General features: G+C 40.8%; 2 protein-coding genes across 2 annotated transcripts; both read left to right on the top strand.

Annotated features, from left to right (window-relative positions):
- The first annotated feature begins 1,566 nt into the window (after positions 1-1,566).
- Positions 1,567-5,171, top strand: LOC130192693 (uncharacterized). The gene is made up of 6 exons (XM_056412798.1): positions 1,567-1,886; positions 3,579-3,681; positions 3,987-4,127; positions 4,262-4,416; positions 4,539-4,675; positions 5,075-5,171. The coding sequence occupies exons 2-6, from the start codon at positions 3,585-3,587 to the stop codon at positions 5,169-5,171; spliced, it is 627 nt and encodes a 208-aa protein (XP_056268773.1). The 5' UTR covers positions 1,567-1,886; positions 3,579-3,584.
- A 271-nt stretch (positions 5,172-5,442) lies between these two features.
- LOC130192694 (uncharacterized) lies at positions 5,443-6,606 on the top strand. The gene is made up of 4 exons (XM_056412799.1): positions 5,443-5,626; positions 5,730-5,889; positions 6,029-6,153; positions 6,283-6,606. The coding sequence occupies exons 1-4, from the start codon at positions 5,522-5,524 to the stop codon at positions 6,604-6,606; spliced, it is 714 nt and encodes a 237-aa protein (XP_056268774.1). The 5' UTR covers positions 5,443-5,521.
- Positions 6,607-26,596: the final 19,990 nt, after the last annotated feature.

Below are 26,596 nucleotides of genomic sequence, written 5' to 3' on the forward strand. Positions count from 1 at the left end.
TTCCGTCGCATATACTTATTAGGCTGAATCTCGATAAACCGACCACAGATTTGATGCTTAAACTACTAACTTCTCGGCTGAAAACATCCTAAAATTACATTCCGTGACTCAACAACAGTATTTAGAATGTACAGACAAGAACGCATAATAAACGCTGTTCGTCTACAGGTCCAAGTGCTAGGGATCGATTGCTTCTGTCTTGCTCTCCGACTTGACCAATCCTGTTCAACAATGAGGTTCGGACCGCCCAGCTCATTTGAATATACGGACACGTAAATGTCACACATAAATAAATGAAGAAATACGTGTGGACACATAAATAGAGATATAAATAAATGTAGAAATACATTTATTTCATGATGTCCTGTTGAGTTATAACTTATATTTATTAATTTCTGTATTTATTTCTGTATTTATACATTTATTCTTGTATTTATTTATTTATTTATACTTGTCATTTTAAGTCCTCCATAGTGTGGGTCAGTGTGTTGCAGTCATTGGCTGCCACTTCTGGGTTTGCTCGTATTGTTTTGTTCTCAACGGGCCTGTATCAAAACTACGTGTCAAAAGGAAATACTGTCATGTACAGTAGTTACTGGTTTTTGCTCTCAAACAAACACACACACATGCTTTAATTATTAACCCGTATCTGGTCCGCTTTTTTTTTATCCTCCCCACCCCACCGCCACCCCCCTCTTGCGATGGGCAAGCATGTTTTGTTTCCTCCCACATGTCAGCTTTTCAGTCTCAGTGTGTGTCTGTCTCTGTAACACACACACACACACACACAGTGCAGCTGTAAAATTGACGCGCTCTCACCAAAACTGTGATAAGACAATTGAATCAGAACGTTCATTTTAAATTTCAAATGAGCCAGTCGATAGAGGTCGCGCCGTTTATCTGTTCACATGATAAACTCAGGAAATAGCAGAATGTATTTGTGGGTTTGGACATTTCTAACAGTTAATGTAAAAGGTTATCGCACACTCAGAAACACAATACCCATTGTTTCTCTGTTGGTCATATGATAATTAGATGCTGCAATACAATACAATGGCTGGTTCCATTTTGGATCCAGTTCGCCCAAAAAATTTAATATTTCCATTCTATTGGTTGTAAACATCTCTCTGAAAACATTAATCATGCTTTAAATGCTAGTGGATATTGTTCGGAAAATAAATTAGTGAAAATGTTTCATACATTCAGCATGAACATTTTGCAAGTTTTCTTAGTTTCCCCATAATGTTGATATATATCCTAATTAAGGTGTTGTTAGGCGTCTAGGTAAACATATTTGCAGGTGCAAATAAGCAGTAACCTTTACGATAATAATAATAATAATAATAAACATAGCTGCAAGCAAGAAGATGAAGGAAAACATGGATTGCAAGGTCAGTGTATCTCCCCCGTTAAAAATGTCATTCAACCTGGCTGGTTAAAGTTAATTAATTAAAAATGTTGAAAGCTGAAACCCAAATGTTATCAAACGCCAACTCCTAATTCTTTTGTATTCATTTTCCAAAGGCAATTATCAGTTGACATGAAAATAACAGTACACAGCAAAATCAAAAGTGTTGGATATTCAGTGTTAGGGTTGAGTGTTAAAATATAGAGTTATTTCAACTCGGGTTTAGTGTTCATCAACTCCAAGAGAGTTATTGTTCAAAATGAGTTGGTGTTAATACAGGGAGTCAAATGTCATAATCTGCAAATAACTCTACAGTGTTGATTTTACACTACAGCTAGTGTTACCCATCCCCCAGAAGGCTGCATGTTTGAAAGAGGCGGGAGATTGTTTCACGCAGCCAGACAAACACCTTAAGACTCTTTTCTGTGGACTGGACATGTTCAGACATCATTCCAACTGTGACTAGGATGATACGTGTGTAAGTATGTCTCCGCATATGTCTCTTCATTAAATGTTCTACCCTAGTGTGTATTTCTACAGGTAACATTAACGTTGGAATAGGTATAACCTTGATGGTTAGCTAACATTAGCTAGCTATCCAGCTCACTAGGTTTAGCTAACCGAATAGGATAAAGAATGTTTAGCTAGCCAAAGACTGTGGTGTTAGCCAAGTAGGATGAATAGGAATATTTTTCTCATTAAGAAATTAGAATAATCAACACACGTTGCAATCACGTTATATTATGAACCGTGATTGTAATTTTTTTAAAGAATTCTGTAATGGTAGAGCACAGACATTTATTTTGAAGGCAGGTTAAAAATTATCCTATGTTGTCCACTATTTTCTTTTCTTTTCGTTTATTACTGCCATTTCGCCCAAATGTGTGTTATTAAATTATTTAAACAAGTCTATTGGGCTTCATATTAAGGTTAGACACTTTTAAATAAAGAGAAATGTGTGGGGGTTGTCGTGAAATGTCGAGAGCATTTTATTTTGACTGCATTTATCTCACTGTTCCGTTAGCTTTACTTCCTGTTAGTGTCGGGACTTTTCGGGGTAAGCCACGTTTCCACTCTGCTCTTTGCACTTTCGTAGTTTTGGTTCAAATTTAAACTGAAGTTATTTGAAATACATGGAAAGTCAATGTATTATCATGTGTACATTATCTACTTGCAATTTAAGTTATTTTGTATGTCCGTGTGTCGATGTCTGTGGGTAGGGCTGCCATGTGGCTAATGTTCTAAGCTAGCATGTACAGTCAAGAACGTGTGCTAGCATTTGTGTGTGTCGATATAATGCGTGACCAGAAAAATGCAAATGGCAGAAGGAGTAGAGTAATTAAAACATGCGTTGGACAAACATGTCTGCACAATGGAGACGTGAAGAGATGTGCAAGCTTGTTGTTCTGGCCGACACATAGTTGGCTAAACAGAAGGTCAGGCTCAGGCTCTTCTTAGTGAAGGATGGGAGAGCCGGGCGCCCATGCAGTCGCAGAAGTCAAGGCGCTGCCACTCTCCCAACGTTTTCAATAGCGGCTCTGTTAAGCGTTTTACCCGACGAACGTGTCCCGAGGTCGGCCGCGAAACCGCCAGGTTACCCGCCCATTACGGATGATCTTTCCGCGATTTTCAACCCGCCCAAAGTGATCGAAACTTGGACGCCAGACTTGGGAAAACCACGCCAAATTATAGAGCGTCGCATAATCATCAATTTGGCTGGAGGGAGTTTTCAATAGCGCCTCCGTAAACCGCTTTACCCGACGCAAATGTCCCGATGTCGGCCGCGAAACCACCAGGGTACCCGCCAGTTATGGAGGAATTTTTTTAGATTTTCAACCCGCCCAAAGTGATCGAAATTCGGACCCCAGACTTGGGCAAACCACGCAGAATCATGGAGCCACGGATAATCTTTAATTCGACTGGAGGAAGTTTTCCTTGTGCGGGTCCATAAACCGCTTAACCCGATGAAAGCGGGTCGCGATTCGCCAGGTCAGGACATTTTGGAGTATGAAAGGGGCTTAAGTGACTTAAAATAGTTAGTCACACAAGTATGATGTACATTAATTTGATTTAGTCGTACACTGCCGACGCCAGGTGGCATAGAAAAGGCAAGGGGAAAACAAAACATGAGTTTTAGATTTTTTATGAATGTTTTTTCTTTTCTTTGTAGGACAATATGCTGGTCAAGGTGAGATTTGGTTCAAGTCAGAAGTATGTTAAGGTGGCAGAAACCGAAGCAGGCTATGAAGACTACAATACATTTATTGAGAAAGGTTGGTATTACTTGTTTATTACACAGCCATATCTGTTTGGAGTAAACTAATTATTTGCTTGAATGTCAGTTCATGTTATAGTGTCTTTTTTTATATTATTTTAAGTAATATGTTTGGTTGCCTCGCCTACCCAATTGTATTTTTATTATGTTGACCAATTGTTATGTCTTGTGAGCAAGTCAAAATGGACAATTGGTGTATGATGGGGAATTTATATTACATATTCTGCACACTGCTCAGATTATAATAATAAGTGTCAATAGAAGTTTACAAAGGACCATTTTCTAAATCTGATATTCTCTCAGTAATAGGAAAGTTAGGTCTTCCTCTACAGACAGACTTGCACGTGACGGATCAATCAGGGACAGAGGTGGATGCAGATGTGTTTGAGGAACTCTTACAAGCAGGGGATCTTGCCGTCAATGTGTCCACAGAAAAGTCTGGAGGTAAGACTTAGCTTTGTTCGGGAAAATGAGGATCATCAACTGTAATGTACTGTGAGCTGTTTTACTGACTAGTATTGTAGAGTTGTGACGGTATAACCAATTTTTTGTGTGTATTTCTTTGAATTGTCTTGCAGTTGTGCTTCAACCAGATCAAGCAGAAATTTCTTTTGAGTCGAATGTGTCAGACACCGTATCCTCTGTGCCTTCTGATTCATCTGATGCAACAATAACTCTTGAGAACGATGGTGGGAGGAAAAGGACCCACGACGATCGGGAATCAGCTGAAGCGGTATATAGCACATTACATTTGTGAATAAAACTGAAACCCAAAGACATTGTCCAAACGAGCAGTGCTCTTGTTGCCGTAAAGGTTAACATAATAACTTATTGTCTGATTCTTTTTATTTTTAGATGGTGAGAGATGTTCTTCAGTCCAAGCCAGGGGGAGAAAAGGTGTTGCATGAATATGACAAAATGAAGACATTGACGGATGGTACCCGGCGACATATGATAAACCTACTGGTGGCTGACATGATTGAAGTTCATGGGTAAGCATTTTATGTTCACTGGTGCAGATCTTAAATCTATTTTTTCTTCATAGCATAAGATGCAGTTGTTACAGAACCCTGTCACATTATTAAATGAGAGATATATATATATATATAATCTCATTTCTGGAGCAAAAATATTGAAGCAATTAAGTTATACAAATTAATTAGCTAATGGGAAAACCGGGCAGATGTATGATCAGTGCAAAAGAAGCCAAGGGAATTGTAAACAAAAAGACTAATAGTTATCATGATAACACAAATCATTTGTTTGCATTAATATAGTTTACTTTAGAGATGACTGTCTTTTTTGCTTTCTTCTTGATAATAATACTTATTTTAGTTTGACATTTTAACATTTTAAAGTTTGAAAAATAATATGTTTTTCTACTTTTAAAGGAGGATCCCACCAACCTATGTGCGAACAAAATACGCTCTTGGCATTATAACTCTATTTCCTTACCTCGGGGATCCTTACTCAAAAATGGATATGTAAGTTTGTAAATGAATGGCTTATACTACAATGTATGCAGGGAGGTTATTCTGAATTTGCCTTGTTTGGCTGTGACCCATCAGTGATGTTTAGTTTTGTTCTTTCTTCTCGAATTTTATAGGAGCACTTCTATGATGCTGACAGTGGATCTGGTTATTTGGCCTGGAGGATAAAGACAGTCCAGCGCAACATTGCAGTTCTATCTCGGAGATGCTCAACCACCTGTACCTATCAAGCTGGACCAAAAGCAAGAGAGATTTTCTCTAACTGACAATCAACTGTCTGGCGAGGAATGCCGTGAGGCAATCTCCATATTGAAACATACAACTGATGAATCGGTTGTCAAAGAGAAAATGAGGGCAACATTTCAATACCGTCAGACGGTAGTTCAACAAGACCAGCAAGACTCCTCTACAGTCCTGGATGTTTTCCCACGTTTTCTCGATACACCTGGCTTGGTAAGAAACGCATATGGTTTTATTTATTTTAAAAGTGAACAATGTACATTTAAGGACTACACTTTCAGCACGGTTGCAGGGATTTACGGAGTTTCTTCTGTAGATTGACCAAGACTTTGCCATGATGTTTGGAGAGGAGGCTTCTGGCAGATTCTTGGCAAAATGGCCCACTTTCTTCAAACCCAGGATCCTGGCAAACTGCAAGAATTCTAATGAGAATGTTGAAGACTTGTTGTCTGGGCATCACTCCTCAGATGCGTCTGGTAAGCATCGTTCATTATCTTTTTTAAACATTAATTTACTTGCCTGATTCAGAAATCTTGTATGAGCATAATGTGGATATATTTATTTTCACATGTAAGTCTTTGTTAAATCTTCTACTTTCTTCTGGTTTCCCCCTAGGCTGGGACAGTGACCTGTCAAGCATCCTACTGCTGGTTCACCTACTTCCCCCTACTGCAAAAGGACCCAAGAGTCGTAAAATTAGCTCGCATCAAGCAATCAAACATGTTGTGAGATATTTGAGGGTATGCAATGTTTTAATATGCTTGTTAATTTAGTTATTTTCACAATGCCTCTTTTTGTGAAGAGACACATGTGTTTTTAGTAATATAGTGGGCCATTAAAATTGTTCTTCATGCTTCTGTTTTTTCCAGATTGGCGCCAGTGTTGAGACCTTCCTTGAGAGATTGGAACCTGGACAACCCATCCTCCTGTTTGTCGGTGAAGAGAAGAACAACATCCAAAGATTCTATGTCATCGTTGACCACAAGGCCATCCCTTGCAAGGCTCAGACGTCCCTGGCAGCTTTCGATGAACTCTTTAAGGCCCACTTCATCTTCAGTGTTCACTACCACGAATCCCTTAACAGCTTCTACACATTCATCCAAACAACTGTGTTCAACATTGATGTGGGAAGTACCAAGGAAAGTCCTCGTGTGAAGGAGCTCAGAGCAAGACTGCTGAACACAAGTATCTGAGGTGACACACATCCTTGGCTGCAAATATGTTGATTTGTTTTATCTGCAAGTTACACCACATAAGTTCTATGTTGCTTTGTAAGCATTTGAGATTTTACCATGGTTTATATCCAGGAAAGACATTACGTTTGAAATGTGGACAGCCGGGATGTTCTTTATTCTTTTGCACTTATTCAGGGTTCAAGAAACACCTTATTCGTTTGCACCGGGACACTGTTTCAACAAATACTGTTAACAGTATGGACACTCAAATAATAGATGAGCCTTCAACTTCAAATGCAGTCAGTACAGATATTCCAGTAACCACCAATGTCTCTGTTGACAAGCATAATTTGGTAAACATGTGTTGTTCTGTTGTAGCACAGTTGCAATCATCAGGTGTTGCTGAGAGCACTATCCAATCAATGGTCGGGTCAATGGAAGAGCTTGTAAACAATATTCACAGTCAAACGAGAGACTCAGTTCTCAACTGCACTTCAGAGATGCAAGGAACAGACTTTGAAAAAAAGCTAGACAGTTGTTTTGAACAACTACAAAATCCTTTCTCAGTCTTAAATACAAGAGCCAAACGACAGAAGTATTTCAAGGAAAAGTGGGAAATAGTTGAGCCAGTTGAGTATGTTCTTGGGGTGCGATTTGATGTACGTAGAGATCGAACAACAGGAGTTTACAATCAGATCCCTGTAACGGATAAGTTTGTGTATGTACCCATCTTAGGAACCCTGAAGTCTATGTTCAAAAATAGTGAAATTTGTGAATGTTTCCTGCAGGCCAAACAAGAGGAAGAAGGATTTTTTAAAGATATATGTGATGGGTCATACTTTAAAAAAAATGATTTGTTTTGCCAGCAAAAACATGCTTTACAAATTCAACTATATTATGATGATTTCGAGACCGCAAATCCCTTAGGTTCAAAGAAGGATACACAAACTTGGTTGTATTTACTTTATATTGCGGAACCTGCCCCAAAATACAATTCTGTGTTGATGAATATTCATGTTGTGGCTCTTTTCACTCACAAGACCTGAAAAAGTATGGATTTGATGAAATACTGAAGCCTCTCGTTGATGATGTTAAAAAACTAGAAAATGAAGGAATAGAAGTGCCTTTCTCTGACTCACCATTGCTAGGGTCTATTATTCAAGTAACTGGTGATAACCTTGGTTTACACGGGCTGTTTGGTTATGTTGAGTCTTTTCTGCAACATATTGTTGTAGATTTTGTTTAACCACGAAGGAAGAGTTTCAATGTGTTTTCACTGAAGATCACCCTGGCTTAATATTTCGTACAAAAAACATCTATGCAGAGCATTGTTCAGCATTACGTGAAAATCCTATGTTAGTGACAACATTTGGTGTCAAGAAGACATGCTTGCTCAATACATTGCGTTTTTTTCACATCTCTGACAACTATGCAGTTGACATCATGCACGACTTGCTTGAAGGTGTAGTGCAGTACGAACTGAAACTTGTCTTTCAATACCTTGTCAAGGAGAAACTTTTATCTTTGGAGTCATTGTCACAGAGAATTCAAAGTTTCAACTATGGTTTTACTGAGAGAAGAAACAGACCAAGTGGGTTGAAAATGGATGAGAGCAAAGATCTTGGATTGAATGCTATCCAGTCATGGTGCCTTGTGCGAAACACTCCTCTCATTTTGGTGATCTAGTTGAAAGAAATAACAGTTTTTGGAACCTGCTCCTCCTCTTGCTTCAAATTGTGAATATAGTGTTTTCACCAGTTGTGACTAACGGTATGACATATTATCTGAAGCATTTAATTAATGATCACCACAAGCTATTCAAATATTTGTTTCCTGAGAAAAGACTTATTCCAAAGCATCATTTTATGATCCATTACCCAAGGTGCATTCGTAAAATTGGCCCACTCCTTCATGTATGGTGCATGAGGTTTGAGGCCAAACACAATTTCTTTAAAAGATCTGTCAAAATTTCAAAATATAACAAAAACATTGGTCAAACGACACCAGAGACAGCTAGCTTATCACTGGGAGAATTTAAATTTTCAGAGGTTTGAGTTTGGTCCAGTGAGGAAGGAAGTGATTGATAGCTTGGAGTGTGGTGAGGCATTAATTGCAATGTTAAATGTGAATGCATACTCTGATGTGTCAACTACCAATTGGGTGAAGAACTATGGAACAGAGTATCAAATTGGTATGTATGTTTGTATGAAAACAAATATGGAAGTTCCTGTTTTTGGAAAGATCACCAGTATCATTATACATGAAGATCATGCTTTTATTTTGACTTGCACAGTTGATACACTCTATTTTGATGAGCACTTCAGTGCTTATTGTATCAAGGAGAGGGATGATTCATTTTCTGTTGTTTCTATTGATGAGTTGATTTATTATAGACCCTATGATAAACAGTTATCTAATGAGATGGATGACAAAATATACATTGTGCCACATTGCCATGTTGTGTGAACTGTGCTATTGTTTTGTGTGACCTGTGCTGTTGAGGCTGTCATTTAAGAAATGTTATTGTAATGCAAATGCTATGTTTGTGGTGGGCTTGAAAATACAAGTTTTATTTGAACAAACTTTTGTATTTTTGTTCTTCTTTGTAATTAAATAGTAGGAGTATACTGAATTCCAAAGTAAAATTGTACCATGTCTAGCATTAAGGATTGTAACTCCCTACAGTGTTAAAAAATATATATAAATCAACTCTACAAGAGTAAAATACAGAGTTTAATTTTAAATCCTTTATAGTGTTGCATAGCTCAGCAACACTAGTCGGTGTTAAAACAATATACAGATAGTGTTAAATTCTGACACTGCACACTAGTGTTGTGTAAATTCAACACTGGCCAGTGTTGACTGGTGTTAAATGTCAACTATTGAGAGAGTTGCTTCAACTCGATCACAGTGTTGATCTTTTAACACTTTTAAAAGTGTAGTTTTAACTCAAAATAGAGTGGACCAATATAGACACTTTCAAAGTGTTAAATTTAACTCTATTGGTGTTGAATTGACACTCCGGATTTTGCTGTGTACCCTCCTCCAAAAATAATCATTGTGTTGTTTTTTTCTGCAAGTGTTTCTGCACTTTGTCTAAACTTCACCAGCCCGTTAACTTGAGACGAGGCTAATGAGGAAGAGCTGTATTCATTAGGCTCCATAACGCGCCCTGTAAGGCCTTTAGTGTTTCCTTAAGGGGTTTGAGTTTAACTTTGACTGGCAGTGTTAGGACCCAAGGAAAGGAGACAGAGCTGCACTTGGAATTATTACACTTTGATCATTTGTCATTCTCATAAAAAACAGTAAAGTTATGTTTTATGTAGTCATCGCTTGACTGTTTGGTCAACTTTGATCAAAACATTGGCTATTATGGCCAGTTTCCCTTGGAAATAATTACTTCTCGCCAATACCTTCTTTGAATATCAAAGGAAATGGGAGGGCGAAGGAAAAAAGAAGAAAAAAAACGACAGGTATGGAGGTGTGGGGGGGGGGGGGGGGTGAGGGAATAGAATGTGGAGAGTTTGGGTTTGATGGAGGTGGTGAAAGCAAAATAAAATGCAGTTTCAGTGAGATTGATTGCACTGTGATAGGAGGGGGGCCAAAGAGCAGACGAGGGGGAAAGCAAACTACTCTAAAGCTGCAATAAGCCTTCTCCATCACACAGCACTGTTTTTAGGCAACTGTTTCCAGCCTGTGTATAAGTGCTCTGAGTAATAATGGAGCTGAATGAGTCGGCTCAACCTTTCGTGTTCACACCCATAATGTAGCTATCTGACGGAGGATTTCTGAAAGCTTCATTCATCCGGGTGATTAGTCTGAAGCGTAATTACTCCTCTTTCAAAAAGTTACTCCTTTGTGCCTTTTTCTATGAAAGTCAGCCACGTGTGTCCATTACGGCTCTTTAAATAAATGTCCGTCTGCACAGGAAACTCAATTAGGTTAAGGCAACAACACAAATGAATCGGTAGCGTGAGTTCAGTCAGAAGAGCATACTCTTGCATGATAAGCTCGCATATTCTTCTCATACATCTGCCATTCACTCCTCACTGATGCTCACTCATAATTTCCTTGCTGTCAATAATCGGGACCGTCAATCAGCTGTTTGGAGCCGCTGGTCTCCACGATCCAAGAAGCACAACGAAACAATGACATTGTAAGTCCAATATCTTGCTGCTCTCTCTTTTAAATATGACTCTCTCTCTACCTTTAGTTCATTCATATTACAAATCTCCCCGTAGAGTCCAGGCGCCAAAGACTGAGACTTCATCACTTCGAATCATCGGTTAACAATAAACATGATCATTTCTTCATCTGACTGGTTTCTCTTGATTTAAGTAGTGTTGTTGCCTCAACCTAACCAGCCATGTCCTGATCTATTACTAAACCAAACTTAGTTCAATCAGGAGAGACCATCTTTGGCACTTGGACTCTACAGGGAGATTTTGTAATTGAGGCCGTCTGCCCCAATCAGCAACAAAATGAATCCCCTGTGGACTCCAGGCCTGGTGATGATGATGATGATAGAAAAATGAGTTGATGAAGCTGATGGATCTGATGAATACCGGGTGGAGATGGTGCGGTGGAGGGGTGCGTAACAGCAACATGAATGAACTGAAGGTAGAGAGACAGTTATATTTAAATGAGACAGCATCGAGATGATTGGCTAACGATGTAATTGTTTGCTTGTGCTGATTGGATAGAGGAGACCAGCTGATCTGCGCAGCTGGAGCCATGATTGACGGTGCCGAACGATGACAGCGGGTAAACAATGAGTGAGCATGTGTGAGAAATGATTGGCAGATGTATGAGGAATAAATAGCGGGCTTGCGAGGGTATGGTCTTGAGTAGTGATGGTGAAATGAAGCCTCATGAGGCATCGAACCACTTCAGCCAATTGGTTCGAGAAAGGGTTCATTTCTCGAAGCTTCATGTGCTCATGAAACCACCTACTGGCCAAGTGCATAATCACAGGCAGCTGTATCTGAACCACATAATGTGATGCATTGAATTTTTGTGTCTGTTATGGCTGTTGGGAATGACTATGAATTACAAAAATGTATGACCAAATAATTTCTGTACATAAATTATCACATATGTGCATAATAAAATATATTTTGAATGTATTCTGTGTGTGTAAATGTTCCCAAAATGGTAGTATCATATGATATGGCAGGTTGTGTAATAATGTTATGTCACTTTAGGAAAATGGCATGGGCTTAAGCAGGCAGAGGACAGTGAACGTGTGTGTGTAACTAGGAAGAGGGGACTGAATATGCTTGTGTAACTTGGACAGTGATGTACAGGACAAGGGACATTTTATTCATTTTTATTCAGAAATAACAATTTCTCAACAGTTCCATCTTATCACCTCTCCTTCTCTCCTCACTCTCCAAACTATCTCTCTCTCTCTAAACTCTCCAAACTCTCAACCAACAACCCACATTTTGAATGGAGCCTGAGGGGTTTATATTGCTGTCAAACCTCCCGGCAAAATCTGAACCACTTCCCGAAGCAGTCACGTGGTACAGCCGGGCAGCGAGGCTTCGGAAGTCATCATTTTTGGCTCCTCCCCTAAATGAAGCAAGCCTCGATACGCGCTTCGAGGAAACGCCCCCTCCATTACTCGACACACGCTTCGAAGCGTCGGCACATCTCGTAACAACACTAGTCTTCAGGAAAAAAGATTGTTGTTTGCGTTGAATTAACTACAGAAGTGCCACTAATGAAGTACGCCAGTTACGTGTCAAATAAATCAACGTGGACTTCTGTTTTCACACGGGGACATCGGAGTCCTGGGTCAAAGTTCGGTGTTCGTTGGACCCGCCCACCTCCCCTCCCACCCTGTGTGGGAATATGCGGTCTTTATACTTTCTCGTTCATGCTTCCGTGGAAAACATACAAAATCATTTTGACGGATATCTTGCCACGCGTTCTTGTGATGCATTCGGAGGTATAGCTACAACCGCTAGATGAGACCAGTCTCACCCAGCACAACTACAACCGTTCCACTGGTTTTCCCTGAGGAGGACACTTGGTAACTTACTGGACGAGTCAGAGGGAAAATGGTTTTGTTTGGTTCTTCTTCTGCTCACATTTACCAGTTCCTCCCTTATATGTATAATACTTAAAATATCAGTTGCCGTAGTTTGTATGTAGTTTCAAGAGGGACAAACTGGATCGCCAACAACACATAAAGACTGAAGATGTCGTCACCACACAAAATATTTTTTGTGTGGGAACTTTAATTACTAAAAACTTTTAATTGAAATTAGACATGAAAAGTCACGACTGTTTTTAAATTATAGATAATCAGAAGAGGAATCACTGCAGTATTTTGGTGAGGTTAGTTAATGAACCAATTCAAAACTAAATCATCTTCTGAAGAGTTGATGGGTGCTGAAACACATGTGGACCAATGTGTTCTGCCGCTGTTGCTCTCCACATTGACTTTTACCTGCATTCAGCCACCGCCTGCTGCAAGACGATTGGTCAATACTACCCTGACTAAAAACATGAATAGATAAAAAAGCTCTTCCACCATGTTCCTGGCTGATATGTTTTAGTTTAAACGTAAAAAATAATATAATCAACTGTTTCTGAGGTAATATTATCAGCATTACTGATGTGATATTCACATCTGCAGGAGGCTCACAGCTCAGCTGTAAGTTTCCGTTTGCAGGCGTATCCTCAATTTACAGGTGTAACATGTCGATGTGTTAAGGTGCGTTCACACCAAAAGCAAAACTATTTTTCGCGTCGCCCAAAACGCGTGAGTTTACTCGCTCGACCATTCACCGTGTTCACGCCATAAGCGTTGAGACGCTCCGCGAGGGGCGGGGCTTATCTCCGTGTCTCGTCTCCGTAAAGACCGTTATCTCCTTCATCCACCAGAATAACTAACCACTAGTTCTGCTTTATATTTGTTGTGGACGTCTCACACACTAACGCCCTCGTGTTTGGATTGATTCAATTCAATTTCAATTCAGTTTATTTGTATAGCCCAATTTCACAAATTACAAATTTGTCTCGGAGTGCTTTACAATCTGTACACATAGACATCCCTGCCCCAAAACCTCACATCGGACCAGGAAAAACTCCCAAATAACCCTTCAGGGGGGAAAAAAAGGGAAGAAACCTTCAGGAGAGCAACAGAGGAGGATCCCTCTCCAGGATGGACAGATGCAATAGATGTAATGTTACGTTGATGACATCACCCGTAGGCTCACTCAGCTCGGTCACTTTCACCGATGAAGTTACTGTTACGTCTGAAAGACTTCCGCTTCCAGCGCTACGAGAGCGGAACTCAAGAGCTGATTGGCCCGAGTTGCGAGATGACCGCCTCAAAGTTGAAATATTTCAACTCCGGGCGAAAATTGCGCCGCTGAAAATGCGTCGGCCACATCGCGTCGCCCCAAACGCGCCGCCCGGGAAAATATCGCGTCTATCGCAGCCACACGCGTCTGTACGTTGACTTTTCATGGGATTCAGTCGCGCGAAAAAATTGTTTCGCTTTTGGTGTGAACGCACCTTAAGTCATGAGATGGACTGCTGCTGTGCTTCCCAAGTCTTTCACCACACATACAGAATATACAAACATGTGAAGCCCACGTCGACGCACAGAACCGGAAACTGCACCTCTCCGTGTAACATTGCATAATGTACTATTAAGTGTTGGTGGGAAGGCTCCACCTCCCTTCATGATGTTAGAGCATGTACCTATTTTTGAGCTTTTAATGATTTAAACGATAAATATTCTCCCGAGCAATCGTTTTTTCGCGGGCCAATCACAGTGCCTCCTGTGAAAACAATGTCTCCATGTGCTATACAACTTGTTCCCCACACTCCATGCTGACAGCAGCGATCCATTCATTGAAGAATGCAAAAGAGAATTCCCTGCGGGTCCTTCATCTTAATCACTCCCTCCTTCCCGTCCCGGGTTGCCGGACTTTCTTGATTCCGTTCGCGACAGCTGCTGCGCCACACGCGCACACTCCATCTCCCGCGATGTATCCTCCTCGTCTCCAGAGAGCATCGTTCTGACACTTCCTGCCAGCCAGGCCTTTTTCATCTTCTCCGCTCACGTCTCCGCCGCGCTCGCTCGCTGTCTCATTTCTTTCATCCTTGTATCTCTCGCTTACATCTTTGACCCCCCTCCTCTCCACCGGGTCAGAGGTCGTTATGGCTCTCACCTTGCTCTCTTCCTCTGAAACCACTCCATCTCTCTTCTTTCCCTTGCTTGACCTCTCTTATCACTTCCCCGCCTTGCGTCTGCTGATAGGATATCAAAAAGTCGTTTTTTCTCTTTGCATGTCTGTCTGGCCCGCGTCTCGTTCCCGTCCTACGGTCGATCTACGTCTCCTCTGTCGTACAGATCATCCAGTTGGGCCGTCCGCCAGGTTATACGAAACCGTTGCCAGCCAGGTGGAACTCAAAGATAAAGAAGCCCTGTGTGTGTGTCTGTGTATATATATGTGTGTGTGTGTGTGTGTGTGCGCATCTACACTTGTCGGTCTACTTATGTACGTGCGTGTCTCGGCGTGCCGTGTCTTCACACAGCGAGAGAAGGGGAGAAAAACCCAATGAGAGAGGGAGCTTTGATTCCACTGCATTTCTCTCCTGGAGGCATTTTCTACCTTCTTTCCAATCTCTCTGTTTATCAAGCTAAGATGCTCAGCGCTACTGAGGCAAGCAAGCGCGCACACACACACACACACACACACACCCCCCTAGCCTCCCACCATCCTCCACAACAGCCAAGTGCAATAATGAACAGAGAAACGCAAACACAAACCCCCGTGCCTCTACACCTAAACCTACCCCCCTAGCCACCACCGCTTCCTTCGATGCCCCGTTGAGTGCGGTGCTATCCCGGGGCGGCCAGGCAGGTACACATAGAGACTCGAGATAGGAAAGGTAAGTGGGAGAAGTGGAGGAGAGACATAATAACAAACTCCATCACCAGACATCCATCCTTCCCTTCGCTTGTCACTCAAGCGCTGTCTACCAGAGGACCGAACGCTTTCATTCAGAGAGACTTCTCACACTAAGCTGGCAAATTGGGTTTGCGCCTCGGTTTTGCGAAGTGAAGCAGCTGCCAAATTCTGCAGACTTGGCTCGACGCCGAACAGGAAAGAGAAGAAGAGAAGAATTGCCACGTGTCTTCATGTCTGAAGGCCCATCGGAGCGTTGATTTGGGACCGAAATAATAATCGCAGCATCGGCCGCCTGAATGAGACTTTTCCCGGAGAGAGATCGGACCTGAAATGGGTCCTTACAATTTTCTTATTAACTGGCAACTGTCTGTGAGCGTGCGCTTGTCAGTTATTAAAAAGGACAAATCATAGTCCAGGAAATTAAAATGCTAAACTATTTAGACATGTTCGGCTTTTTATCTGGCAATTATGTCGAAATGTCTTTCCAAATGGCAATCGGAGTAATACAATTAATTAAGTGATATTCTACAGAAATATGTCTTGAAGACAAAAGGTCTGATCGGTCTTGATGCTATTTTAATTTCTCTACTTTGGCTCTGGGTGGGACCAAACAAACCAGACTTGACTCGCGTCGACTCGTCACAGGTCTGTCTTGAGTCTTTTCTGTTTGTCTGAGTCTCGCTTCAGCACATGTATCGCTTGTGTGCGTGCTAATAATTCCAATCATAACGCGATGAACAAAATGTGATTCGTGCTTGTGATTGAATTTGTATTGTATTTTGTGCTTGTCAAAGACCAAATTCAATGAGTAAAAAATAACCAGAAAAGCACAGAATACAAAACAAGTGAAGATATTTTTTGTATTTAACATGTTGTGGACAGGTGAGATGAGGTCACAAAAATCTTTGGTTTGGGAAGTTTTTTTCATGTTTCGAGACCTCTTTTTTCTCCAGTTAAGGTCTATCAAACTCTGTCTTTTAAACACACAATGAAACTCATTCTTATGATTCTATTGCATGTTATGGGGGAGGGGACACCGGACACACAAACACAGACTCACACACAGGTACAGTATGTGACAGGTTCACTGACAGGAAAAGTGTGTTGATATTCTCCCTCGCTCTTTCCCACATCAAATTGAGTTCAGCTTTAACAATAGCACATTTTTGTCTCAAATCTGACAGGGTTTGTTTTTAGCCACAAACGTACAAAGAAGGACTCCAGGACCGAACACAGAATGTGTGTGTGTGTGTGTGTGTGTGTGTTTGTTTTGTTATACTTTTGTGTGACATCTCAGACTGACTTCTAGACTTACCAGGAACTGAAGTGGTTTCTCTTACTATATATATTTAAGTCGGGGAAAACGCATTTTTAAATATGTCGACGTTGCATTTGCACTTTGTGCCACATTGAGGGCAAATCTGTTTCCCCTGTTTTAAGTCTTTTGTGGTTCGTTTTGTGTCAAGCGCAGTGGTCGTGACATCACACATTTTTAATTTTCGGAACCAGGGAACGGAGGATACGCTATTTTGAATGCAGAGTGGTGACGTAGAGACGCCGTATACGGCTCTGGTAGCGGCAGCGACCTGTCAATCAAAGTAATCCCGCCCTAAAGCATACCCTGCTTTAGAGTAATTTTCTATAGACTTCTATACAACCAGATGGTGCAAGTTTCAAGACACTTGTGTACTGTCTTCCCTCTTCAGAACCAGAGGTGATCTCTTCATCCAGCATCAATGGGATTCATTATGTTTTCTATCGAGAGACTTGGAACGAGTTTTTACATTGCAATGGCAGGTAGAATCTGATATATCACTCATATCAAATATCACTTATTCTGATATGTTTGAAAGGCTTTGAAGTTCTATTCAGGAACCACTATAGTCATACAATGTATTGAGTTATTTTAACCTTTATCTACCCTAAGTTTAGTGACTGAATGTTTGTTATTGCAATGCATCTTGGGACCTAAAGTGTACCTAACTTTGTATGTTCGCGGAAAGCACTGTACTTAAATCAGTAACGTGCTGTATGTCGATGATTAAACCTGGAGGGAAGAGAGTGAATGGTGCAATTAGTTGAATTCCACTTAGCTGCCGAGTTCCAGGGTCCTGGTCCTGTGCATGCTGGCTCACTGCTATGACTCATTGTGACACTTGAACAGAATGACATCATCGTTAATGCTGTTTGTTACACCTGCTTCTCCGACTCATACAGTTCCACATTTTGCTGAAAGGTTTGCTGTGAAAAGATCTGAAGTGAACTGAATATGACTGACTTGATCGGATACAAAAATAGCAAATAATCAGTGCAAGAAAATATGCGGTCAAATAATAGCTGTAAAATGTACGCGTGAATGAATTTGGCTAATGTAGATAATTACCCACTGGAGCAGTAGCTCTTACTCCATATCCATTTACTTATTATTCTGAATGTATTTCATCCATTTCATAGGGTAAACTAGTTTTGTTTTATTGTAACAAACTAGCCCAAAGTCAGTTGTCTATGGCTTCAAAAGAGGATTATAAAAAATGTCCCTAAATTTCCCTTCAACTGGACATTTTTGTTTTGTATTGAGATAAAACATATTGTGCAAGCTCCTATAAATGCTGATGTGTGTGCACAGCAGTTAATGTGAGCCGACAGGCTAAAAACAAACTATATGAATAAAACATGGCAGATAGTCTTTTCATCTTCACTCCGCTTTTCTAATGCTCATTACCTTGGCTGCAGTCTCTTTCTGTGTCGGTGTTGCTGCTCGCTTGCTTTTGGCTGCGTCCCCCTCTTCAGTCGCACTCGGCTTAAAGGCACAACCTTCACACCCTGGAAATCTGTGGCACCTTCATTAGCAAGTTTTTTACCAACAAAGAATATAACTTTAAAACTAGTTATTAGTTGGGTATTGTTCCTCAATCCATTTCATCTTTTATTTATATTAAAAAAGTGACAGTTTAATAGGATATTCTTTCGTGTAAAAATAGTTTTAATACCGTCGGAGCGAAAAGGTAAACCGATTAAATTGGGACAACTTTAGGTTTCCTCTTTTATTTTTCCCTCCAGCTTTCACGATTAGATACATATATAAACTGGAAAGCACTCAGGGAGCACATACTTGCGTCAATGCTACACAATTCCATAAATCTGATATTTTGTTTATTGGAAAATGTTAAGCTTTAAATTTCAATTTGAAACTGAATTATAATGCTCATCATAATACGATGATGCTGAGTTTAGAGAATACCTAAATACTGTAAACATTATGGCTTTTACAATAAATAGTTACTAAACCTTAGGAGGTTTGGCCATACTCTCGTCTTTTTCAGCATTCATATGAGTGTATCATTTAAATTGTTTGCAGTTTTTGTAAATTCATTATGGCATGGGATATCATGAAGTATGGAAATGTGTATTATAATATAAGTAAAAGCACTGCTACTTTAAAAGTAGAAGTACATACAGCATGTCAAAATGATAATGCATTTTCCTCAGCTTCTTTCGTTGAGCGTAAAAAGCCAAATTGTTAAAATGTACATTTTTTAAAAGAAAAAAAGATTTTTAAAACGATACATTTATTTTTTATAGATGGCATTTAATAACCCGAGCATACAGCTGATTGGATACCAACCACCTTGCTTAGTGAAGCCTGACAGGAATCAACTATAAAAGAGACAAGACCCCCAAAAAATTACAAATTGACATTGAATAAAACAATTATAATTAAAACATTCAATAGACATCGTGGAGGGTGCTACAAGCAACATTAAGCTACTGTAAACGTCACTAATGCAGACGTCACAGAGGTGTATATGAACATATTCATACATTCATATACAATATGAACTAAACAGTGGCTACAGCCACAAACATCGCAACAAGCATCTCCTCTAAAGCACACAGGGTACGAGATAAAGCAGTGGTTTCATCTGGAGGTTGAGTTCAAAGAGTGTGTTGCTGTACTTATGTCTGAACATCACTCTGCGAGTTTTGTGCAAAGTCCTCCGCAATCTAGTTCCAGGTTCACCTCTGGGTTTTGTGTTCTGATAATAAATGAGCAGAGTCCACTCACCCTCTATTCCCCAGTATCACCAGTTCACTCACTCTATTCCCCATTATTACCACCAGTCCACTCACCCTCTATTCCCCATTACCACCAGTCCACTCACCCTCTATTCCCCATTACCACCAGTCCACTCACCCTCTATTCCCCTGTATCACCAGTTCACTCACTCTATTCCCCATTACCACCAGTCCACTCACCCTCTATTCCCCAGTATCACCAGTCCACTCAGACTCTATTCCCCAGTATCACCAGTCCACTCAGACTATATTCCCCATTACCACCAGTCCACTCAGACTCTATTCCCCAGTATCACCAGTCCACTCAGACTATATTCCCCATTATCACCAGTTCACTCACTCTATTCCCCATTACCACCACTTCACTCACTATATTCCCCATTACGACCAGTCCACTCACCCTCTATTCCCCAGTATCACCAGTTCACTCACTCTATTCCCCATTACCACCAGTCCACTCACCCTCTATTCCCCAGTATCACCAGGTCACTCACTCTATTCCCCATTACCACCAGTCCACTCACCCTCTATTCCCCAGTATCACCAGTTCACTCACTCTATTCCCCATTACCACCAGTCCACTCACCCTCTATTCCCCAGTATCACCAGTCCACTCAGCCTCTCTGTCCCACAGCAGGGCTCTCAAGTGTCACGCATTGAGCGTGAGACTCACGCATTTCGGTCTTAAGTCACGCACTCCCGCCACACATCGTATTTCTCATGCAGAAAAAAACTCTTGGCTATTTAATGTTTTAATGTGCCGCAGTGCGCCAACATGAGCTGGCCGCGCTGCCCTCAACGTGGAGGAATCAAAGGAATCAAGCGCTCCCCTGGAGTTCTGCTGTGAGGAGCCACTTATCTACAAAAACCTACAAAGCCTTGATTGGTGATGCACCATCATATCTTAAGGAGCTTGTAGTACCATATTGCGCCACTAGAGAGCTGCGCTCACTAAATGCGGGACTACTTGTAGTTCCTAGAGTCTTAAAAAGTAGTATGGGAGCCAGAGCCTTCAGTTATCAAGCTCCTCTTTTATGGAACGAGCTTCCACCTTCAGTCCGGGAGGCAGACACAGTCACCTCATTAAGAGTAGACTTAAGACCTTCCTCTTTGACAGAGCTTATAGTTAGGGCTGTATCAGGTTCACCAGGTCCAGCCCCTTGATATGCTGCTATAGGCTTATGGCTGCCAGGGGACGTTTTAGGATGCACTGAGTACCTATCTCCTCTTTTTTCTCTCCTTAAGGATGAATTTTCATCTCTCAATCACACGTTACTAACTCTGCTTTCTCCCCGGAGTCCTTTTGACTTCACGTCTCATGGGGTCATCGGACCCTATGAGACGGCATAGATCCTATCTGCCTGATGGATCATCGAGGTCTGGGTCGTGGAATTCCTGCTCCTGACTACGCCACTGTCCTGTTGAGACTCCGCCCACTGTTGAGACTCCGCCCACTCCTCCTCTCTACCGCCATCTGCCTGATGGATCGTGGAGGTCTCCATCGTGGAATATGCCTACTATGAACTATTCATACACTCTGTCACATTCATTGAATGTATTTAAACTCTAAATCTGTCCCTCTGTACACATTACATCTATTGCACCTGTCCATCCTGGAGAGGGATCCTCCTCTGTTGCTCTCCTGAAGGTTTCTTCCCTTTTTTTCCCCCTGAAGGGTTATTTGGGAGTTTTTCCTGGTCCGATGTGAGGTTTTGGGGCAGGGATGTCTATGTGTTCAGATTGTAAAGCACTCCGAGACAAATTTGTAATTTGTGAAATTGGGCTATACAAATAAACTGAATTGAATTATCAGCCAATCAAAAAAAAGAAATGGGCTACACAATAGCCAATCAGAAAAAGACCTGTATCTGTTGTATCAGGGTAAGATTTAATCCAGCAACCAATGAAAATGAAGCATCCTGGAATTGGTCGCGACTGACTGATATCCGCAAATTTCGTTCTGCGGGGGCGGGGGGGGGGGGATGGAAATGTCACTCTTGCCTGTCTTCAAAACTTGATCGCCCTGCCCACAGTGCTCAACGTTTTCAAACCATAAGGTTAGAACAGGAGCGGAGCGAACATTAATCTGTCTTCCAGGCTCATTTGACATATGAGTAGTTATTGAGACAACCCACGTCAGTGGGGCATACAGTGTCAAACTTTGCCGGAAGGGGAGAGGATGCAGGTTTGGGGAGATGGATGCTGGCCAGTGAGAGATCCTGTCCTCTTCCAGAGCGACAGGAAGTCAGGAATTGGTGCCGTTCGAATCAGCACTGCCGCTTAGAACCAGCCCGTCCAGCTTTCCTGTAAACAGTGTAGAATTAAAGCACGGTGGAATTAGCACGCTAGCTAGCCAGCTGTCCGCTAATTGCTGTGTTCATTCCACCATGCTTAAATGCAACACTGGTTGTAGAAAATAGTTGTCACACATCTCATCCACAATACTCAATGCACACAAAGAGGAGGTTGGATGGGGAAGGGTGCTGCAAACTACCTTTACTAATCGCAAGTAAGTCTTGTAATAAATGTCCCTTTTGTATGATGCATGATTATTATTCAATATTTCTAGAAAGCTGTTGGCGGCACAGCTTCAAATGAGCCCATGAGGGAGAGGTATGAATAAAACAGCTGATGCCAATCAGTTAACACGAGCGAGACATCAGTGCCTCGTCTGAACGACATGTGAGTTATGAATCAAATAAAGATTTAAACAACTGTGACATTTGAAAAATGAGAGCATGGAGAGCATTTCAAACATCCTCGTAACTTAAATGACTTCCTCCTGGGGAGTCATTAGCACCCTCGAGCCAAATCCAAGGCAGCAGTAGCTTGATCTCTCCCTTTGGTTGGGCCTGTGGCATCAAGGCCGGGCAACCAGCGGTATCCTGACAAATACTCAGTAACTCTTCACCACTGGTAATATCCTGTCCATGACAGTCAGGTTCATGGTCATGGTATTGTCCGCAGCATAAGAACCAACAACGTCCTTCAGTACCTCTTGGGCCTGAAGAGAAAAAAGCTTGTACGCTTAAGAGTAATTGAAAGGTCTAATTGTAGGGATTCACCTCTTGTCCTCTCTGTCAACATAGAGTCCCAAACATCCGTACTTTCTTTTTCTCAATTGTGTAGAACACCCGGCATGAGGCCAGGGATTGCTGTGTGACTTAAAATAAAGGTCCGCAGCCTGCTGTGACTGGATTAATGTCACTACTACTGTAGCAGAAGCACTGGACTTCACAATGCCCTCTGTCAAAATGATTTTCTCGTGGATTGGACGCGCCATTATTGGTAGCCAATACACTTCATCAGATTAGTATTGTCACCAAAACCAATCCGGCATATTAATGAATTTGAGTTGGTTGAAACAGTCATGGTCATGGTTGTAAGATCTCTGTCTATCTGTTGCATGTTTGCAGTTGCAGTCAGCCCTTAGAAACCCTTGTTGAGAAAACCTGGGTTGATCTGAAGTGGTTACTGCAGTCATGTCAACTGCCAGAAAAGAAGAGAACATGTTCCTTCCCTCAAACAAAAGTGTTCTCCGTCAAGTCTAAACCCATTTAGATGTTCTCTGCCACTGTTGTCCTGGTCCCGTGCTGCCCCTGCAGTGCTGTTGGTTAATGCATCAAAGTCAATTTTTTTTTTGCACTACTGGTTTCAAGTCCTGGTTTGAACCTGAAGCAGCCTCAGAGGGAAAGATTTAGTCAACTCTAAAGTCACAGAAACTCTGGAGTTAATGCCAGGCTGCCTGATGACGACTTACAACAAAACACATTTTTTCCTACGCTTGTCCCTGACCATTTCAGTGGCTGTTGGTGCTTTACTTTTGCTATTTCTTTCAGCGTCAAAGGGCAATGGTTACACTGTGAGAAGCTGTGGAAAATGCATTATCATTTGATAGCTTTTGGAATCGGATTCGATAAATCAGCATGAATTAGGACAGCTCCTTAAAAGTCTTATTGCATTGCACCTTCAAGCTCTTATCTGCAGGGAACCTCAGAGGCAGCCTCCTATGTGGTAAGTAGCAGTATACCTTCATAGAATATATTCCTGCCGCTACACTATGGTGTGTGTGTGTAGGTGTGTAGGTGTTTGTGTGAGAGAGAGAGAGAGGGATAAATAATTTAGTTGAATCAATGCTCATTGGGATAGAGACAGCAGGTTTTAGGGAATCAAGGGCAGGGGTTAGAGAAGACAGATTTATCAGAACTGACTTTCTCTGCGCAATAACCTGAGTTCAATACCAGCGGATCAAAAAGTGCAACTTCTCCCTCCATAAATCTTCCCCACAGAAACTCACACACGTGTTTGGCGGTGGGTTCTTTCGGCTTAAAAAGTGTTACATTGTCTTGTTTATCCAGGGAGATTAGTGTGTGAGAGAGGACAATGAGTTCACACCCACACACTCGGGGATATAACAATGACTTGAAGCACAAAGGGTTAATCCGGATTTGATTGTACCCTCAGTGTTTCCGTGCATTTATTTTCCACAACAGGATTTGAACACCGCTCGTTCATCCAAACTCTCATCCGAGGACCATTCTTTCATCACACATGCAAACACGTGATCATCCACTGATGAGGTGGATCTAGCCTGCAATTTACCAGAGTCTGTGAAGTGCATATTAGTGTGGAGGACAGGCCGCACCAGAGTGAGATTTATGCCAATGTTTTTTTCTGTTATTTTAGGTTTTATATGGCAGGTATATGTTTTCGAGATATATTCTGACTTCATTCCCATTCGTTTTACAAAATTCTCGTAATTTACCCTTTTTTCTAAAGAAATTACATGTCCAAAGATATGGGTGAAATGTTTTCAGGATGCAGAACGTTTTTAACAGGACCAGACATCTTACTGAAACCCTATGAGTTCAGCTATTAAAGGGGTTTATCAATTAATTTAAACAAGTTCATGTATTATTGGGTTGAATAGATGCGAGAGGAAAAAGACACAAAAAAGAAGGGAAGAGTAAATCATGCCGTTAAACTACAGGATAATGCACATTTAAAATGAATACAGTTAATAAAGTCCATGGCATTCACATTTGTCTGAATTGTGTGTTTTCCTTTACATGAAAAGACATTTACAGCATAAATTGATGGGGAAAAAATCCTTAGAATGCAGGAAACTAAGTGTGTTATGCTCCCAATGTTTATGTTTATGTAATGTCTAATATAACTGAGGGTCTAAATTCTTCTTCTCTGTTTATGACGTAAAGATGATCTGATTGTCGTCGATCTCTTCAACAGTTTTGTGCGATTTTTTTTAATGCAGCATTTCTTATTATTGTATAAATATATTGATCTCCTTACCTTTCTATTTCTAATAGGATGGTACCTAACATCATATTGGACGGTGGCACCAGCTCCTTTAAAATTTGACTTTCTCCTAAACTGGTCCGCTAAACATTTTCAACACCGGAGAGAAATAAAAAAACGTTTGTGTGATTAGCTTCCTGTTTCGCACATACTGGACTACATTGGGCGGCTGTAGCCTTATCAAAGAAAATGTGTTTACAATGTGGGGTATTCAGGAGTTAAAAGCATTGTATCACTTGTTATCTTGCTCAAATAGTTGCATTCTTTATCAAATAAATATATTTTGTGGATATGTCAGGCGAGCCACCACCCTATATACCGAATAAGTGGTGTGGCACTGGAAAAGAGTATAGTGCAAACAGAGTGACCTTTAGGGTGAGAAAGCCTCCAAATTCCCACATACATACGAAAAAAGCAAAGATACAAGATCTCCAGTGAACACACACAATGTTACAAAGGTTCCATGACTGCAGAACTATCTTACCATTCCCAAATCTTCCTACAGCCTCACACAGCCCAGGCCCTCCCTCCCTGCTGAGAGGACATCATGAGGCAAAAAACGGTTAGCTCTTTCCTCTCGATACAACTCCATGAATAATGTATCAAATCATATGAATCATTGGACTGAAATTGGTAATTAAACAGATGCAAAAACGTTTTTCATTTTAGGGAACAAGTCCAAGTAAAAAGGGATAGCAACCTTTTCCCATTCTCCAGGTACTACACCTCCATCATTTAGTTGTATTTATGCATTTCTTTTAACCTTAAGAAACATAGCGTTTCAATTCATATAGTGCCAATTTATGTTTTATTAGTCTCCATTATGTCTACTTCAGAAGCATATAACCAGATCATAAAATCTGTAAAATGAAAGCCCAGTTCTCTTTTGAGGATGGTTTAGTATAATAGGTTTTTTTTTAAATAAATTTCATTTTTTTAAACAATGTAGAATATGCATTGGTAAGGTTTAAAATAAGATTTTCTTGCAGTTCTCCTTGTCTTTTGGACAGTGTGACATTAATTTCTTTAGACGTTTGAATCATATACAATCTTTGGCGCTTACATACTAACCGTTTAGTGGAAACCCCAAAAATATATGTCACTCAATTGCTTTCTTTGCATCTGATTTTAGGACTTCGACTTTTTTGAACAAAGCCTATTATATTTCGAGTCCAGCTACTATTACATTAATAGTTGAATGGATTCCTCAAATAATAAAACATATAGAGCAGCCAAAGCATCATCAATATGAATGGAAGCTCAGATCTTTGTTTATGTTAAAAGTATTATAAAGTTATGTATTATTGAGTATTATGACAACAACTGATGGACAGTCATGGCTGCATGCTCAAGGATCTCTCGCGGTGGTGGTGACAAACACTTACTCAAGACGTTTCTCCAAATATTTTGTCATTCTGGCATTGATCTGATTAAATGTAACTCTACATCTTCTTTGTCAGATGAAAAAAAGATGTGAGCTCCCATTAATATCGATGATGCTTTGTCTACTTTATGTGTTTTATTATTCGTGGAGTCTAGTCTAGGACCTAATGAAAAATTCAGTTCCCCCCCACATTAGCATAATTCCTTCACATTTTGTCATTAGCAATTAAATGACTGCCTAGTTCTGGTGTGTCTAATAAATAAACAGTGATTGACTCTTTCTTGCAACAAAAGCA

The sequence above is a fragment of the Pseudoliparis swirei genome, chromosome 4, assembly GCF_029220125.1.
Source record: "Pseudoliparis swirei isolate HS2019 ecotype Mariana Trench chromosome 4, NWPU_hadal_v1, whole genome shotgun sequence".
Lineage (NCBI taxonomy): Eukaryota > Metazoa > Chordata > Actinopteri > Perciformes > Liparidae > Pseudoliparis > Pseudoliparis swirei.

What these genes read in the sequence shown, in the direction of transcription:
- LOC130192693 (XM_056412798.1), top strand. Translation starts at nt 3,585, where the DNA reads ATGCTGGTCAAGGTGAGATTTGGTTCAAGTCAGAAGTATGTTAAGGTG. An exon ending in GTCCACAGAAAAGTCTGGAG is followed by an intron (nt 4,128 to 4,261) that starts GTAAGACTTAGC and finishes ATTGTCTTGCAG; the next exon opens with TTGTGCTTCAACCAGATCAA. An exon ending in ATCGGGAATCAGCTGAAGCG is followed by an intron (nt 4,417 to 4,538) that starts GTATATAGCACA and finishes TTTTATTTTTAG; the next exon opens with ATGGTGAGAGATGTTCTTCA.
- LOC130192694 (XM_056412799.1), top strand. Translation starts at nt 5,522, where the DNA reads ATGAGGGCAACATTTCAATACCGTCAGACGGTAGTTCAACAAGACCAG. An exon ending in TTCTCGATACACCTGGCTTG is followed by an intron (nt 5,627 to 5,729) that starts GTAAGAAACGCA and finishes TTTCTTCTGTAG; the next exon opens with ATTGACCAAGACTTTGCCAT. An exon ending in TCACTCCTCAGATGCGTCTG is followed by an intron (nt 5,890 to 6,028) that starts GTAAGCATCGTT and finishes GTTTCCCCCTAG; the next exon opens with GCTGGGACAGTGACCTGTCA.